The sequence below is a fragment of the Microplitis mediator genome, chromosome 9 (assembly GCF_029852145.1).
Source record: "Microplitis mediator isolate UGA2020A chromosome 9, iyMicMedi2.1, whole genome shotgun sequence".
Classification (NCBI taxonomy): Eukaryota; Metazoa; Arthropoda; class Insecta; order Hymenoptera; family Braconidae; genus Microplitis; species Microplitis mediator.
In genome coordinates, this window is record NC_079977.1 from 446,541 (window position 1) to 465,543 (window position 19,003).

The following is a 19,003-nucleotide window of genomic DNA, read 5'->3' on the forward strand; positions in this document are numbered from 1 at the left end:
ATTTAATTATCTTACATTATCTCGTCGGTCTCGGCTCCCGACTCCCGGCTCGTAGACTAGTCTACATATAGGTCGGACTATTCAGAGGATAGGGATAGGGACAGGGATCGGGATAGGAAGACATACCTTACATAGTTAGTAGACATGAATAGAAGATAACATCAATATCTCCTTGGGTGTTATCTCGATGAGTGAGCTCCTAAATCCCATGATTCGATTCCCGATCAATCGATGGATCGATCCGGCCCGGACTATATACTAATCCGAAACCAATTACCCTGGGTAAGGGACATCAACGTTGATGTCAGGTGGATAACGAGGATCGTTAGATGTAATTTTCCCGTAGGCAGTTGCTTCTCGCGTGGCTAACGTACGCGTGTCATACATTAAGTGCTTTCTCCCAAATTACCATTCAAAGGGTAGTTGTTGTTAGTTTACTGGTCAGCAACGCTACCGGATGGGGGCTTCCTGCTCCCGATTTGTATCAACGATACTGCTTTGAAAATTATTATGGCCTTAACCTAGGTACTCTCCTAGAGTAGAGGGTGGAAATCGTTTGGGGGCTGGCTTGGAGGCTGCAAGATCAGGAGACCGAACAAGGAAGGGATGCTTGAGCGATGTTATTCCCGTAGTTCCGGTAATATTCGCCAGAGCGGCGCGATTCTGGATCTCACTCTCTCGCTTGTCATAACTATATGTCATCTGAAGATATAGATATGTGGAAGGGCTTACAAAGATTACTCCGGCGTACATACACTCACACACACGTGCATACACCGACCTAAAGTGCTCTTGTTGGCTTGAAAGACTTACGCCTTTTGCAATTGAGTATCGATCCTTGAACTCTTTAAGGGTCTCCTTGTTTTTTGCTATTCCAGAGATGCAAAAAAAACCAAGCTAGCTGATGGCACGTTCAATCGTCCAAAGAGAAACGTAATTCATGAGAGACGATCTTTAAATCGTCCTGTGTGACTGAGATCAATCTGAATTCAAATAAATTTTCCACTCGTGCCTGTCGCACGCGACTCTAACCCATAAGTACGTCTGTTTGTGTCTTTAAACTTTTGGAAGGTGACTAGACGGACCAACATCTTCTCTAGTCTTGTCTACAAACACCCACACACACATGTACCAGATAGCTAGCAAATCTACTAGAGCTTCGATGATCCTATATCGATTGTTTTTAGCTGGTCCGAGACGGCTGGCCGACGTGACGAGCAAGTTACGATCAGCTTATATGTCTTTTTTCCAGAGGGGGATGAAAAAGTGGTCAAGCGTGAAGAGAACGTGCCGTGGAAGTGCTCGTCTTGCATCGGATAGATATAAACCTATACCAGACTACATCAACTGAAAGACGAAGAGCAAGACATAGAAGAGGATAAGTTGAATAAGGTGGACTATACTAGCTGGATGAGGTAGATGAGTTGGGAGTAAAAAAGGAGGCGAAGCTAGCTAGCTATATACGGTAAAGCTAGTTTAGACGCGAACCTCTGCCAACGGTCTATTTAAAGCCAAGGGGCTAGCACTGGTAATTTACTGGCTCAACACTGAATAAAAAAAAAGAAGAAATAATAATGATAGTAAAAAAAAAAGAAAAATATAAAGAGCTCTGAAAAAACAAGTACGGGAAAAAAGTTGGACACCTTGGGGGATGGCTCCGCACTTTGACACGTGACCCAGTTTTATCGGGGGTTATGTAATTGATCGCCGCACGCTCGTTCTGTCCCGGTAACGTGCCGAACCACCAGCACCTTCCACCACTACCCCTAGGCCCTGATGTGGTGGTTGGGTTTTATGTTGTTGCTGTTAGGCTAGGGTGATGTTTGCAATAGTACTGCTGCCAGTGGTGGTAGTAGCGGCGAAGGTGGAGGTAGCTGGTTCCTGGTCGTAGTAATGCGACAGCGTAATGAGTGCATGCACGCGTACGACAATGGATCGATTGGTTAAAATGCGCGTGCCACACATGACAACACGGAACTTGTTACAATGCATGATGTCTATCTCAGCTATATCATGAATGTCCACTATAATAGTGTGTATAGACAAGCGAGACACTAACTAACTAACTCACTCAACTGGGATCCTCATACCCCCATACCCTGATATCCCCTAGCTACTTTAGCTACCCTACCAACCAACCTACCAATGAACCACCCAACCTACCCAGCTAGTTTACTAGTTTACTGCTCGCCGTATTATAGCTGTGTGTTGCTGGTTTACTACAACTATTATCTGAGTATGTCACTCACGGTGTTACCGATCAGGAGCGCTCGACTGCCCGTCGACATTCGCTGTTGGTAACGAGTCTATCGATTCAACAAAATCCACCGAAAACCTCCTGTCTGTCCATTAAACTTCAAACCCGTCGATTTCATAGATTAAATGGGCATGATCGATTACAAGACAGCCCAGTGACACTTTTTTCCCACGCTCTATTTCCATTGACAAGAATGGATAAATGTCGCGTTACGCTTTGCCATATACATGTGTGTATGCATGCATGGATCTAGACAGAGGAAGAGGGAGAGAGAGAGAGAGATAGAAAGAGAGCGGAACACGAGAGACTCCGTCAATCACGAGTAAGTGAAATGCCGGCCAGAAACTCTGTGGAAAGTTCTCTCTACTAGGAATTATATCCTGTATGTAGGATGCCCGTACAGACATCACGAGTACTGAAGTATACATGTGTAACCGGAAGTCGGGCTGGCCGGAAAGTCGGGCGCCGTCTACGTGGATAAATAAGTCAGCCGAACGTCCTTCGTCCGGGATCACCACAGATATTTTTGTGAGACAGCTACCAGTAAGTAAGTGAGCAAGAGAAGACCAGAGATCGATCAAGACAACTTTTATTCTTATTCATCATGCTCTATAGGTTATTTATTTTTTATTACTTTCCTTATACACTTTTTATTTTTATTATGTAGTGAAACTTTTTTACACGTTGTAAATAACAGTACGGTTGGCAGCCTGTGCTGGTATATCTTTATAAAACTAAAAGAGAGTATAAGCCGTTGACGAGGGGTTGAAAAACGAGGGTGAGGTCGGTGGGTTAATTACCAGAGGTGGCTGTAAAGTGCCGCGAATTTTCGAGCCGACCGTGTATATAATTTATTTCGGTGGCTGGTGGTCATGTACTCCTATCGCTAAATCTCTATATATGTACGTAGAAATGTTGCAATTAATCAAACACTGGGATGCCACCAAGGGATGAAGAGATAGGACACGCTGGGATGGGGCGACCAAAAAAAAGAGGGAAAAAAATAAACAATTTATAAAATATAAAAAAAACTAAAACATACAATGTTTCGATAGAGCCAAGTGATTTTTACTTTTAACCATTATCTTTTTTTCTGTAAATTTACTTTCTTCTTTTTATTTTTTTCATCATTTTTCTCTTTCTTTTTAATATAGTAACTGTCGTTTTACGGGGTCACTGAAAGGTGGCAGCACCACCTTTAAAATGCAACTGGAAGCGTCTGGCACGATTCCCCTCTGACCCCTGTTGGTGGCGCTCCAAGTCCCGGCAACATCCTTTTTATTTTATTATTATTATATATTTTTTTTTTTTTTTTTCATACCATTTTGTCGCTCCTCTGACTATCTGCTCTGGTGTGATGCACGGGCGTGTGTGCACAAGTATAAAAGTCCGTGCAGCATCAGCCAGCACGTGTGACCGAGAGCTCTCACGGTGTGAAAGACCCGATTGGCTGTAGGCTGCTATAAAATGTCCATACCAATGGGACCACTCAAATAACCCCCACTCTAAAACTCAGCTAACGTCACTTTAAACACTTGACTCTCCCCACTCCTGTAAAACAACCTCTCGTGAGCCCTTGCTCCTCATTCTTGGTGTCAGTGATGTACGCACATAATGCCAGGAGCGTTAATCTCGAGCGTGGCTCATCCCATGCATCACAGTCACGTGTTGTAAACAACCTAAAGAGGTTAAACAAATGGCACGATAGGTTAGCGTTAATATCAAACTCGGCGAGAAGCCTTTGCCAAGTGAATACTCTCGGATACAAAGCCACAGGGTGATACATAAATAAAAGAGGTTAGACTTGGAAACAATAATTATGTCGCGTGGGCAGAAACAGTTAGAGTAGTAGACATATTGAAAGTGGCTCTAAAGTAAGCGACTTCTTTTGACGGGTCCCGGTGCATGACGAGATAGATCTTTTGATCATGTAACTCGTCAATTATGCATGCTCTTCTCTGTTTATACTTGGCCTCTTCCTACCAACATCCCTCGACCTATCCACCCATCCATCTATCCATCCATCTATCTATCTACCTAAATGCCTACCTAGTCGTAGAGCTACCTAGCTATCATCCTATCTAGCCACCCTTTCACTGTGTCCACGACTGTTGCCACCCTTTGGCTTTGAGATAGCATTTTGCAGTTTGCGCACCACTGACATGAGCTACGAGCCTCAGCCAAGTAGAGCCAGCAATGTAGCAATGTAGGAATGTATCTGTAAGCACACAGGCTATCCGTGTACCTAGACTGTGATAGTGAGGGAAGACGGGACAGTTATAGGGACGCAAAAGGGGTTACGTTTTTCACAGTAACCGTGGATGAGAAGGGATGAGAAGGGATGAGTAGGATGAGCAAAGAGGAAAAGAGAGCAGGGATTCGCCGCCAGGGTAGCTGGAACTCTACAACCAGGGTAAAATTCTTCCCTCTCTTTTACTCCGACTCACTCTCTCTCCTCTCCGAGGGGATACCACTCTCTCGCGCTGTTGAATGTCTGTGGTAGTGCACAGAAAGGGTACAACCGAAAGGATTCTGGAAAGTGGGGATTTTACATGCAAGCTACCAAAATAGTAGGGTAGTTGTGTTGGTGGTGGCGTGCGCAAGGGGCTAAGTAAAATCGCCAGTTGGCTCACTCTGCGGCTCCCGCCGCTCGGGAGCACACACGCGGGGCCAACTATACTACACCTTAATTTTCACCAACTATTTTATTAACTTACCAACTTACTTACTTACTTACTTACCAACCAACCAACCAACCAACCAACCAACCAACCAACCAGCCAACTTACTTACTTACTTACTTACTTACTTACCCAAACTAAACAACAATAGCCGTATATTATCAATAGCAATAATAAATGAATAGCAACAACTATTTGTAAATAAATAATTAAGTAATCAGACACTCGAATCGTGTTAAGTTTAAAAAAATCAACCAACACCAATTACAACGAATCGGCGAATAAATATATAAATATATATCGTGGCTATTTTAATATCTAAAGTAATTATCGCAATAATCGGTTAGTTTTTAAAATTAATGCGTCCAACTGCTCAATATTATCACTAAGTTACAAGTGGATTTAAAACAAAATAGTTAATAGTTAAAAAAATATATAGAAGTATAAAGTGGATTTAAAGGGAAAATATTTGAATTTGAATTTGAAATTTGGCAAAGTATGATATAAATTTTATGATAATTACTATATTTACCGTGAGCTAAAGACCTAAGGACAAAGTGTAATAATAAAACGTAAATGTAAGAGACGAGTGTTGTGACAAAAGTGAAGAGTGAGATAAAGTTACTAAACGTAAACTATAATTTTTTATATTTATAACCAAGTCCGAGTGTGGGGGTGTCAAGACAAATTAACGAAACAAAAAAAGTATATAAGAGGGAATAGAGTAAAGAAGAATTGCGAAGAAGGACAATATAGAGTTTTAAATCTAAAACCTGAGGGCGCTCGACGCACGCGTCAGATCCACGTGTATCTAGATATTTAATATCACAGCTTTTTTTTATTATATTTATTTATTTGTCGTTATCGAAATTAGGCTATTAAATAGATTTGATAATAAGTATTAATAAAATACGCAATAATTATAACGATCAACGAATTTGGCTGTGCAACATCGTCCGGAATGTAAATCTAATCCATCGTCACAATTCCTACGAGTTAAATATAAATTTGATATTATAATAATAGGAACAATATAAATAAGAAGAGGAATAGTAATTTTATTATAAATTTTGCTTATCAATAATTCGCAAGTGAAAAATTATCGAGTACCGAAAGAAGAATAAATTTTTAAAAATATTTTACAATTTACTCGTACGTCGTTATTGAGTTGCATCTAAAATACTCGTCTAACAATTCGTCCAACAATCAATTAAAAAACGATACCCGGATTTCAAGTGATCACTCGAATGCCCGCAATCCATGGCCAGTTATTTTCAAAAATAAAATCTGTTTGCTTGAGAAAAAACTGACAACAATCGTACTATTGTGTGGGTAAAAGTAAAATAGAGAAAAAAAGGGTATTGATCAATAAGAGTACTCGATAATTGGCAAAGCGAAACGATGGCGGGTTACAATCACGCGAATTCTCAACGGGTCGTCTACCACGCGACCTATCCAACGCCACTGGCTCCAAGTAAGAATTTTTTAGTTATTTATACACGCCATGTCTTTTATTCTTTTTAAAACAATTATTATAAATTGCTGTACATATTTTAATTTAAAACTTATAACTTATAACTGATTACTCCGGGTTTAAATTTTATAGCGATGGTTAAGTTTAAATAGTCGGCAATTATAATCGCATTGACGCGATAAGATAATTATCAAAGTTGGTTGTTAGTTTCATTTATGGGGCAAATCAAACGCGAAAACGTTAGAAAAAATACATAAGTTTACAGTAAGTAAAATAAAGTGGTACAAGTTTTTTTATTTTAGAGCCTTGCAGGAGCTAGCTGGCGAGGCGGGATTACAGTATGTCGTGATTCAAGCTCAGGTACATACTGAAAATGATGATGGCTGGATTGGATAAGAAATGGAATTGCTTGTGTTACCAACCCGGTATAGATATATAACCCGAGCTATAGAGGTATAAATGTGGGCAGGTCGGCGGTAGCTCGCTAACTTTCAGGGTTAGCTTGTAATATAATTTAAGAGTTATTTAGAGGTCTCGTGATCGTGTACGGAATCGGTTACGGAAATAATGCAGCTCGCTTTTTAACGTATTCTATCTTAGTTCATTTATTTAGTTCGCTGAAACAATAGTTTATATTACTTTTGAATCCGGTATTGTGTTGGTAAAACTGAGCCTCCAGACATGTTAACTTTACATTACAGAGGAATGTTATTGTAGTATTTGATGATGAGGTTAAATTAAGGCAGAAGCAACCTGCCGGTTAAAGAGGGTAAGGAGAGACAGGGGCTCGGGGGTGGAGATGAGTAATTAAACTTTAGTCGTGTTGCTTTGAAAACGGGTGGTATCAATTTACAATTGATGTGACAGAGCTTTGCACGAATAAGTGAGTAAGCGAATGAGGGAGAGAGACTGAGCGAGTAGTTGGAACCAACAAATAGTAGGACAGGGGGGTCGCGTGCTCGTGAATATAAATTACGTTAACGAGCGAGAAATTTCGCGTTACCTAGAGCTCAAGGATTATCAATGCAAGCGAAATCCATTGCGACAATTGTATTTCCTTTCGGACAATTAACGCAATTAGTCCCGTGGTCGGAAAGCCCTCTCTGTGTGTTTCCATTCCTACGTCTGGAAAGTTAAACCGGAAACTCTCCAATTCATACCCGTCTGCTGAGCTTTACAACCATTTCACTTGCTAATCGTACTACCATTCACGTTAATTAACTTTTCATTATTTATATCTATTCATCGAACTATTACACGGAAAAAAATTAATCGTGAATGCAACATGATGCAGTCTTGGTAAATAAACATGATGAAATCATGTTACATTCACATGATTTGTCATGTTTCGGCTACATGATAATCATGTTGCGGTAACATGAGAAAATCATGTTGCATTCACATGATTTGTCATGTTTCGGCTACATGATAATCATGTTGCGGTAACATGATTATCATGTAGCCGAAATATGACAAATCATGTTGCATTCACATGATTTTCTCATGTTACCGCAACATGATTTTCATGTAGCCGAAATATGACAAATCATGTTACCGCAAATGATTATCATGTAGCCGAAACATGACAAATCATGTGAATGCAACATGATTTTCTCATGTTACCGCAACATGATTATCATGTAGCCGAAACATGACAAATCATGTGAATGCAACATGATTTTCTCATGTTACTGCAACATGATTATCATGTAGCCGAAACATGATTATCATGTGAATGCCACATGATTTTCTCATGTTACCGCAACATGATTATCATGTAGCCGAAACATGACAAATCATGTGAATGTAACATGATTTCATCATGTTTATTTACCAAGACTGCATCATGTTGCATTCACGATTAATTTTTTTCCGTGTAATAATATTATTATGTGTCTATCATTTTTTTTTATCATCCCGAATAACAGCCTCGAATTTGTTTTATTTTACGCCAATTTTTATTGCCATTGTTAATTTTATTTTATTTTTATCACCAGTACTTTAATTTTTTTTTATATTTTATTCAACGAATTCGAGGAGAAATTATGAGATAATTTGTTTATCACTAAAATAATTACGAGAGCCTGCGAGTTACAGAACTTTGGGAAAAATCATTGAATGGAAATAAAAAAAAATGGTTTTAAAGCTCGGAAAATAGTTTCCAGTGTTTTCGGTTATTTTGAATTCCAAATTTATCCTGTCAAGTTACAGGTCGATAAAAAAAAACTGTTTTGTTCTAAAATTAAATAAAAGAGAAACAAATCACTGTAGCGGAATATAAAAAAATTCAGGCATTTTATAAACGCAGACTCAAAAAGTCCATGTATAAAGTTTTAAAACAATTTTTTTTCCCTGTACGTTTTTTTGTTATGAATTTTAGTGTAAAATAAAAATTTTAAATGGAAAATATTTTTTAGCTTTAGAAATACAATATGAACTAACAGAAATGAGTTTTAATACCCAAGTTAAAGTGCTTGGAAAAAAAAGAAAAGGTAATGCTTGAAAACGTAAAGTAAGCCGTTTGCAGCAGGGTTTAAAATTACATTATACTCAAAATCTAGGAACTGGGTCATTTAAATGTTAAAGAGCTATTTTGACTCACACAAACCGTATAAATTAATTTAAACAAAAATTAACATCAAAAATTAATAATTAATTACAACTGTAGAACCCGTTTCCAGTCTAATAACCGCCCCGGGAAATAATAATTATTTATCCTCACTCGAGTAGATTTAATTAATCTATTGAAAAATAAAAACTGAGCCCATAAATCCACCGTCGATATATTTTAAAAATTAACGATTTCCAATCAAAACAGTATAAAACATTGGGAAACCTCCTCACACACGTTCAATATTTACCAACGGTAATTTACGAGTTAAATTTTTTACCTTACAACAAAACAGCCCGTGACATCTGGATTCTGGTATTTACTATTTTATGCTGTTGCATAATTTATGTTCTCGCCAATTCTTTTTATCTTATAACATTTTATTTTATTTACAACTTTAAGTTTATGTACATTGATATCCGTATTTATTTTATTTAAAACAAACCCCACAATCCATAGATTTGGACAAAGCCTCTGACCCACATTCACTCAGACAAGAGTTTGTTAAAATTTATCCTACCGAGCAGAAGACACCGACTGGTAATATTTGCCATTGGAACGAGGTCAGCATGTTCTTAGTCCCGCAATCCCTTTTTTTACAGCCTTTTTTTATCACGTAATAAACTTAAGGGTCTACAGTCCAGTATAAGAAAATAACCTTTTTTTCTTTACAATAATTTATATTTTCCAATATAATCCTTCCGCTTTTCCTCCTTCCTGTCCTCCTTATTTCTCCTTTCCGTTCCTTCTCTTGCCCATTTCTAACCATGTAATTTTGTTCACGTAATAAACCCAATTGAAATTTATTAAATTGCAAGTGAAAACTAATGTCTATTTGTTATATTGTAGACGGGGATCCAATAAAGCTACCGGAAAACTTGGAGACACTACCACGTGCTGAGCACTTTCCGACCCAGAGGCACCGATGGAACACCAACGAGGTACTTATATTACACAATATACAATAGACATTATAGCAGATATGCACCGTACCATCTTCAACATACCATTTAATACCGCACAATTTCGTAAGCGAGCTATCAGCATCCCGACAAAAGTACCAACACCACAGCGACCCAAAAATAATCAACCCCATTCTCGTTTACTCCGAGCTTATTCCCAAAACTATTCAAGTGTTCGGATCCCGGCATGGAATTCGCTCCCTTAAGAGCTCCCATTGAAAAACTCTTAAAGCCCTTGTTGCACAAAGTCCTTTTTTGATCACAGCCTACAATGTAGTACATAAATAAAATAGCCTAGCCAGAGGAGGTTCACTCTTGGAAAGGCTGAAAAACCCGCGGAAGGCATTATCGGAATTTCGCGGCAGTAGCAATTTCGTTTTACCCATTTATATATAGTCTGTATATCAGAGTGTTTTTATCCCAAGCCACCAGCACATGGTCCCGCACGCTTTCTCGTTAGCTTCTATACAGGCATACTCTTTATAGTGATACTGCTTGAATATATTTAGCAGCAGCAGTAGCAGTAGCAGCGCGGTGTTGAGTTAAGGTTTGAGCGGTTTTATACAGCCGGCAATTCTAGTTACAAGTACAAGCACAGGTAGAGGTAGAGGCGAAGCTAGACCTATTCGTTGATTTTATAACTGGGAATAGTAGTTACTCTGGAGTGCAGTAAAACAAGTATATAAAGTGTGTGGATGTGTGGTTCGGTGAAAAGAGAAGTGCAAGAGAGATAATATCAGAGTTGGTGGTTGATGGCTCGCGTTGTGGTTGTTATACTGTAGGTATGCATGTTGAGCTACTTAGCGTGTATTCAGGTGTTGCCTGAGCGTAGATGTACATGCACATATAGATCAAGCCTAGGAAACCTTGCGGGCTACCCACAAAATATACAACCCTAATATACATATGTGGGTTTAAGTGTGCGTCTATGTGCGTATGCTGGTGGTCTCTCCACATATCTAGGTAATTGTTGGTATGTATGATACAGTTTAAATGTATATACGGATGTAGTCCATGCTGTGTGCTGGTAACTCTCTGACCCCGGTCTCCGATCAATAGCTGGAGCCGACGGGCACGGTTTGAGTATGTGCTGAGTTGTAGTTGGTAGCGAGTCCAAATGCTACTCGTTAAACTCATAGAGGCTCGCGCTGGAATTTTACTCTCTGTATTCCTCCATCCTATCTATCTATATGCGCCTCTTTTCTGCTCTTATCCTTCCTTTAGATTCGATTCGTTTCCTCCTGGGGTGAAGGGGGAGATCGAGAATTCCAAGTCATAGTCGGGGAAAGTTGAATCGTGGGGAGTGGAAATTTCTCTCACTTCCTGTCCTCTTTGGTTTGGCTTGCCGATAACGATGCCATGAAGGATACTGCTACCGCATCCAGACGAGCCGGTATAACTCTTTCTTTAGGAGTCTCAACTATCCACGATCGTTTGATAAGTCGAGCACTCTTCCGTTTCCTTAAATTATGCAACCACAGGAAAATTGCTGGGTATCTATCGATCAGTGTGTATGTTCTCAGGAATCACAAAATCCCCTTGATTTTCTTTTCAGTTCTTGTTGCGAAGGAAATCATAAACGAGATTAATTCCGATGTTTAGTTTTTTTATCGTTTTCTGCCAAAGGTTTGAACTTCGGGATTTGGCCGAAATGTCCTGTTCAGAACTGCTGCTACATGATCAACATTTTCGAAAAATTCTACCGGTTAATTACTCTCTAAAACTAAATTAGTGAAAAACCACTAATTACTTATGAATATTCACTAATCTAAATTGTCCAAAGTATACGACTATGAATTAGTGACTATTAACTTTTTGAATTAGTAAAAAAAACAACATACAGAATTAGTGAAAATTTCACTGATTGAATTAGTCAAAAATGTACTAATTCACTTGTTGACGAGGATTTATTTGGAAAAATATTGTATCGTTGCTAATAATATTGTATCAAAATATTATTATTATTATGATTATTATTTGAAATTGATTATAAAATTTTTTTAGCAACTTGATCGACTAATTAACAATTAAAATTACTTTCATACGGTAAATATTTATATCATAATTATAACTCATAACCTGAATCTATTGTCAATGATGGTTTTGATTCAGGTTCGGTAAAAAAAGTTGGAGTAAAAATATAAAGCTATTAAAAAATAACAAGATGTATTATTTAGCAACTAAATTAGGTTTTATTTAATTAACTTACTTTAATTAATACTGTTCAGTTGTATTTAAAAATTATCGTAATTAATTTTGCCCTGAATTTGATAATTCAATGATAGAATAAAAAGTCCTTAAGCGAGGCGCCACTAGTAATCATTGTAGAATCCGGGGAATCACTAATGAATTAGTGAATCTAATTCAAAATCACTAATTTTGTAGTGAATTTTAAGTTCACTATTTCAATTATTGAAATTTTCACTTATTTAGTTTTAGAGAGTAGTCTGTAAATTGAGCCATTTTCTAATACTCAATTATCGTTGGTAAAAATTAGACTTAACAGGTTTATTGCATTAAAGAACTCGTTAAATTTATAACCTTCAAAAATCAAATAATTTAGAAGGTAAAAAAAAGAGAAGAGAATAAAAAGCAGGAAGAAATGTGGATGAGGCGCCACCCCCCATGGTCGCGTGGAAAAACTTTTAAATCACTGGTTCGCATAAAGTCTGGAAATCAGAGTTGAGTCCCTATCCCTTTTTCTCAACCCAGTTAGTATTCGCCGCCGGGGGTATATCCACTTCTCGATCTTGTTTTCTCACGCCTCTTCTCATTCTATATACCCCAGCCCACCCTGCTCTCACCCCGGATTCCTTTCATCCCTTACTCACACAAGCTTTTATAACTCGCATTCTCTTTTTTAAAAAACCTTTTATTTTATTTTTTAAATGTTTTTAGTGTGTGTTGGTCTTAGCTTAAGAGTTCAGATGTTGGCACCCTCGCCTTCGGCTGTGAATCCCCCACACGAAAATACGCTCGCGGTAAATCGTGTCACCCGCGTCGGCTCTTCACCACCATTTTTCTCGAGCACCCTGACGGCATATGAGAGTGGCCTGAGCGTTTTCAGTTTTTTAAAAAATAAAATAAAAGAAAAAAGTTTTTAAAATGAGTGGCTTTCATTTTCTCTTTTTTTTTTTTTTATCGTTCTCATCGCTCTAGTAGAAGCTCAAGTAGAACTAGTAAAAGTATACCAGTAGTAGTAGTCATATAATTTTTAATAGTAAGGGATGCCGACAAAAGATTTTTACTCTCTGAAGCGATGCCGTTTTTTTTATTCCCTATTTTTTTTTTTATCATCTACGTTCGCATTTAAATTCCAAACTTCTATATATACATTTATATATCTACATAAATTCATAGAAATACTAATGCTTACACTTGGACTCGAGAAGTTTCCTCGATTGAATAAATCTGATAATGGATCGAGTCTTTAATCGCTCAAATAAATCATTCCCGGTCTCGCGCGCTCAAAGATATAGAAGACTACACTGGCTCTCTGGTCTGGCAATAATAATAATAAAAAAATATATATATATATTTATATATATAGAGAGAAAAGTGTGATGGGAAAAAATTTTCCTAACGCTTTCAATCAACGGCTCGTTTAAAACCGCTCATGAGTGTTGTATATTTTTCAGGCTGCTAAAAAATGAAACTAAAAAAGTTGGTTCGAACGGGCGGTAAAAAAGAGCAATTAGATATTTTTTTCTTTTATATCCTCTCAATTTCATAGGTACATATGTATCGAGTCTATATTTATATCTGCATACAGATATATATTTGTATTGATACAAAAAGGATGAAAAAAAAATGTGTCTTTTTGAAATTACCTGCTATGCACACTAACCGACCGCAATTTCACTCAATTGGACTCGAAATTTTATATTTTTTATTTCTTTGATCGACACTACCACAAATTTGCAATTTAACTCGGGTCTTTGCCCCACCGAATTGACGAGTGGCGTAACAATTGGATTCGGTGAACCGATTTCCCGAGCACGGTTGACACCATACGTTACCACGGTGGGAAACTATAAATATAAAGCGCCTCAAGTTAATTTCAGGGTAACAGTAAATTATTTTATAAAATCGTTTAGTTCTAAAATAAATAAAAGGCTCAACTCCTGAATGACCGGCTGCCATTTTGACCCCAGACTGTTTTCAATCGATTTTTGAAATTTTACCGCTGAAAATGTAACTGGCCATGATATTTACCGTCTATTGAAACCGTAAACTTTCCTCCGAAAATTTCACCATTTTTCCATTAGAATGAAAGTTTTTCTTTTTTTATGGAAGTATTTTTTGTAGAGGTAAGAAATATGTTCGAAAAATTATTGAAAGAAAAATTTTGAAAACTTTCCCTGATTAAACAACTGAATTCGACCGAATTAAAAATTTTCTGCAAAACAGAATTCAACTGAATTGAAAATTTGAATTTGAATTAAACAGAATAAAACCGATTTAAAAATTTCGAAATCGTTTTAATTCAGTTTAATTCGGATTCAGAACCAGAAATTGGAGAATTACTTTCGAATTAATCAGAATTAAACCGAATAGAATTATTTAAATTCCTTTTAATTTGGACAAATTCGGGTTTTCCTGCCGAATTAGACAGAATTCATTTTTAAGTTACGTACCGAATTAACAGAATTTATCTGAATTAAATAGAATTAAAATTTTAATTCTGTTGTATTCTGTCGAATTCTGCAAAACAGAATCCAACTGAATTGAAAATTTGAATTTGAATAAAACAGAATAAAACCGATTTTTAAATTTCAAATTCATTTTAATTCCGTTTAATTCAGATTCAGAACCAGAAATTGGAGAATTATTTTCGAGTTAATCAGAATTAAACCGAATAGAATTATTTAAACTCGTTTTAATTTGGACAAATTCTGGTTTTCCTGCCGAATTAGACAGAATTCATTTTTAAGTTACGTACCGAATTAACAGAATTTATCTGAATTAAATAGAATTAAAAATTCAATTCTGTTTAATTCGATCGAATTCAGTTTTTTAATCAGGGCTTACTGTCGGTAATTTTGTCACTCTGGGGCAAAAATGTCACCTTATGGTAATTTTAAAATTTTCTTGAGCGAAAAAAGGGAAATCTTATTTTTCGCCCGAGTCGAAATATTAGACGTAAATTGAACGTTTTTAACGTAGATCGGAGTATCATAAATTGAAAACATATTTATCATAAAACTAAAACCTATTTATACTTCCAATAAGAAAACATAAGCATACAAAAAAATTTTTTTCATCGATTTTGTACTCCTGGATTATAATCACGTCAATTCCCTAAAATTTTGACGTCTGTTTTTCTGGCTCTTAAATAAAGAATTCGTATTTTTAAAAAAAATTTTTTTCAGTTTCATACTTCTATCTTTAACACTATATATGTATATCTGTTCATATATTATGATATCAAGGTGATGAAAATTTACTTTCAAAACGTTAAGAACGTTCAAATTACGTTTAAAACGTTAAAAACGTTCAATTTACGTTTAAAACGTTAAGAACGTTCAACTTACGTCTAATATTTCGACTCGGGTCTGTGGAAATAAATTTTCCGATGAAAAATATAAATTTGTCAAAAATAATAGGAAAGTTAATTATAAAGCTATAAATATTTATTGTAACGGTAACGATAATGGGTGATGTAAAATTATAAAATTTATTGGTTTTCCTGTTTGATTCAAGTCTCCGTGGGCCTGTGTATAAAGCGCACAAGAGAATGCTAGATAGAAATGTCAATGAAATATTGATATTGCCTAGATACAGTGCTATGGAAAACTGCTTTTCATTCATCGTTCTGATGCCACAAAGAGATTGCAAAATTGCTATATATATTTTTGTTACTTTTTATTATTTATTATATTTTTTTATACCAGCAGAAATTCATGGCGGTATTGTAGGGCAACTGAAGAGCTTATACATTAGCTGTCAAATATGTCGATAAAGCTTTCTTTATCAACTATATTTTTAATACACTATATTTTTCATTTAATCCCAGTTATTGTTCGCTTTATTAAATTTTATCCTTTTTTTTCTGTATACATCTCTAGTAGATTAAAAAGTCATGTTAGTTCATTATTTATAATATATATCTTCTCATAACGGCTTTGGTTTCAAATTTAATATGCCATTTTTTTTTTTTTTCTTGCATTTACTAAACTCTTCACTCTATTGATGGGCAAATGTCGTGTCGGATAATGTCATGACTGCCACATAAGAATAATAAATCATATGTATCATAAGAGTACACGAATTTCCTTTTCGTTTCATTACTACAAATATATGTTATAAAAAATATACACTTATCCAAAAAATTAAAGGAACAAGAAAATTTTATAAATTTTTTAGTGATTTTTGGAAGGCTGTATTTTCGTGAAAAATAATCGTATCGAAACAATTAAAAAAGCAAATTGAAGCTTGAAATCTCTAGTTCAAAGATCTTCCAGCAAAATATTTTTTTGAGCCACGGTTTTTGCGGAATCATAAGAAAAAGGTCGAGACAAAATTTTTCTAAATTTTTTGGTTTTGTTTTTTAGGTCTACGGGGCCGGGAAAAATTTTTTCAAAAAAACAAATTCATGTCTCGTTTAGGAAATTTATTCAGCTACAATTTGCTTTTTTTTGTTTCTCTGTACGACAATTTGCTGCTGAGATATCAGCCTTCAAATGAAAAAGGATCATTTTGTCTTTGATTATTGATATCTCAGCAAGTAATGATCACACAGTAATTTAAAGGGCAGTTTAATAAACTTGACTAAATTTCCTACAAGCTCCATTTTCGATTTTTTAAAAAAAAAATTTTTTTTCATCCTTGATATCCATTTGAAAAACCCACAAAAAATGGCCATTTTCTGGTTTTTTAGTCAACTCATCGCTACTCTGCAAATATTGATAAAAAAAATAATGTTGCCAGGTAATTTTACAGCTTAATGTACCCTCAAAAACCCTAGAAATTTTCAGATTGATCCATTGAACAGTTTTGAAGTTTTACAAAACAATTAAAGGAACAAGTTTTGTTCCTTAATTTGTCTAATCATTACCAAAATGAAAAAATTAATTTTTTTTTGAGTTTCTTTCATTTTTGCGTTAGTTATTCAGTAAATGTAAGGTAAAGAGAACTTTTCCAAAAAATGAGACCAAACAAGAATTTTTTTTTCTAGGTTTTATTCGGGGGGTTATTTTTTTTTTGTTTTTCGGAAAAAAAATTTTGTTTTTCCTCTTTACCTCTTACAGCCTTCCAAAAATCACTAAAAAATTTATAAAATTTTCTTGTTCCTTTAATTTTTTGGATAAGTGTATATCTGATTTTACACACAGAAAAAACAATAATTTTTACTCGTCAAGAAATTTTTTGCATGAATTGTAACCAAAAATTTTCTTGGGGACGCTTTTATCACAGGATACAAACCAGGACTCGAAGTACTAGAGTCTAATTTAATGAAAGTTTCCACCCGGTCGCTAGAAAAATTTTGACAAATCCTCCATTTACTGTCCAAGTAGAAGAAGAACAGTTCCGTTGGTCCACTCGAGTACGAAAGAGAAAAAACCCGAGCCCCGTTGATAAAAACTTAAATTATTTTCCTTATTTAAATTCTATCCACTGCCACCATCCAGAAGTTGTACTTAGAAAATCTACACTGAGTAAAAAAATAATGAAAGCATCTCAAGCATGGAAGTTTTATATTTATTTAAAAAACATCTCTTTGACTATCGGGTTATTCAAAGCACCGTTGGGGTGAGTTTAGTCTGGTTTTGGTTTGAGAGATGCGAGAAGAAAGCTAATACATAGGTATATAAATATATATGTTGTGAATAGCTGTAGAAAACAGTAGCGAGCATGTGGACTAACGGAAAAGAGAAAATTAACTTAATGCGATGTGGTTGACCGGGGAGAAAATCAATAGGGCTTGTGGTCAGGACTAGTTTTATCCTTTTTCTCCCTTTAACTCTCTTTCACTGAGTAAACCCCCGGCTCAAACTTGCTTCAGAGTATTTCACATTTGATATATTGATAGGACACGCTCTTGTGTAGAAAGCACACGCGTTGCACGCCAGGAGATTATCCGCGGCTCGTTACCTTTATATGCGCGTTGTAATTTGCATGCCCAGTATACACAATGCACAACACACTGGCTACTGAACATAACCTACACCACACATTCAAATATTTTTCTTTGTCTATGTGCTGTTATTTTTATTATTTTTACTACGACCTTAATTCCCAGTACTTAGATGACCCCGCATGTGTTATGCAAAACGCACCTTTCACACAGTTGCACTCTACATAGATCCACACCCACACCCACACCCACACCCACATGTGTATATAAATATACATCTAACACAGAAACTTTGAAGAAACTCACCTATAAGTAAAGTCAAGTTGACTCGGGCCAAATGGAAAGAGAGAAAGCCTTGAAGTAAATCAACTTGGATGCATCACTTCCTGAGCCCAAATCTATGGCATCGTGCATCCAAATTACTTTACCACTCACACGTACATACTTCATATATATGTATGTATATATATACTAGCAACACGAAGAATATATTCTTATCCTTATCCTCATACTCAGTTCGGTTATACGACTAGGCAAATCTTTTCGTAGTACTATCGCCGCTGAATGTGCATAAGAAACGCAAAGGATCGTGGCCTCAACTTCTTAAAACTCCTAGTTCTCAACCTCCTTTTTATTTTTCTCTTATGCTATTTCTTTTACCTCGAGCTCTTTCCTCATTGCTCGAGTGCCAACTGGGGAGAATCCGAGGGGGTAATAACAGTCGAAATTAGTTTTGCCTCGGCAGAGTGGTTCGCATATATTTTCCCAAATGTGTACACACATCCACATCCACACTCGTAGATGGGACTGGTCTAGGTTGTTGTCAGTGAGTTGTAGCTCTGTGGTGGTACACACAGAGAGGAGAGAAATTTACATAATACTTGCTCCGAGGCAAGGCGAGGAACTTGCAATGTGCAAGAGCACATCACGGTGTCTTGGAA

General features: G+C 36.3%; 1 protein-coding gene across 6 annotated transcripts in view; it reads left to right on the top strand.

Moving 5' to 3' along the window:
- LOC130674880 (calmodulin-binding transcription activator 2) overlaps nt 1-19,003 on the top strand; it is a 65,203-nt gene that overhangs the window by 27,838 nt on the left and 18,362 nt on the right. For 5 of the 6 annotated variants that reach the window (XM_057480322.1, XM_057480319.1, XM_057480324.1 and 2 more), the window contains exon 4: nt 9,873-9,964. In XM_057480322.1, the coding sequence (XP_057336305.1) occupies nt 9,873-9,964 (92 nt within the window). Of the gene's footprint in view, nt 1-6,266; nt 6,413-9,872; nt 9,965-19,003 lie in introns of those variants that run through there. The other variant, XM_057480325.1, reaches the window with a different exon arrangement.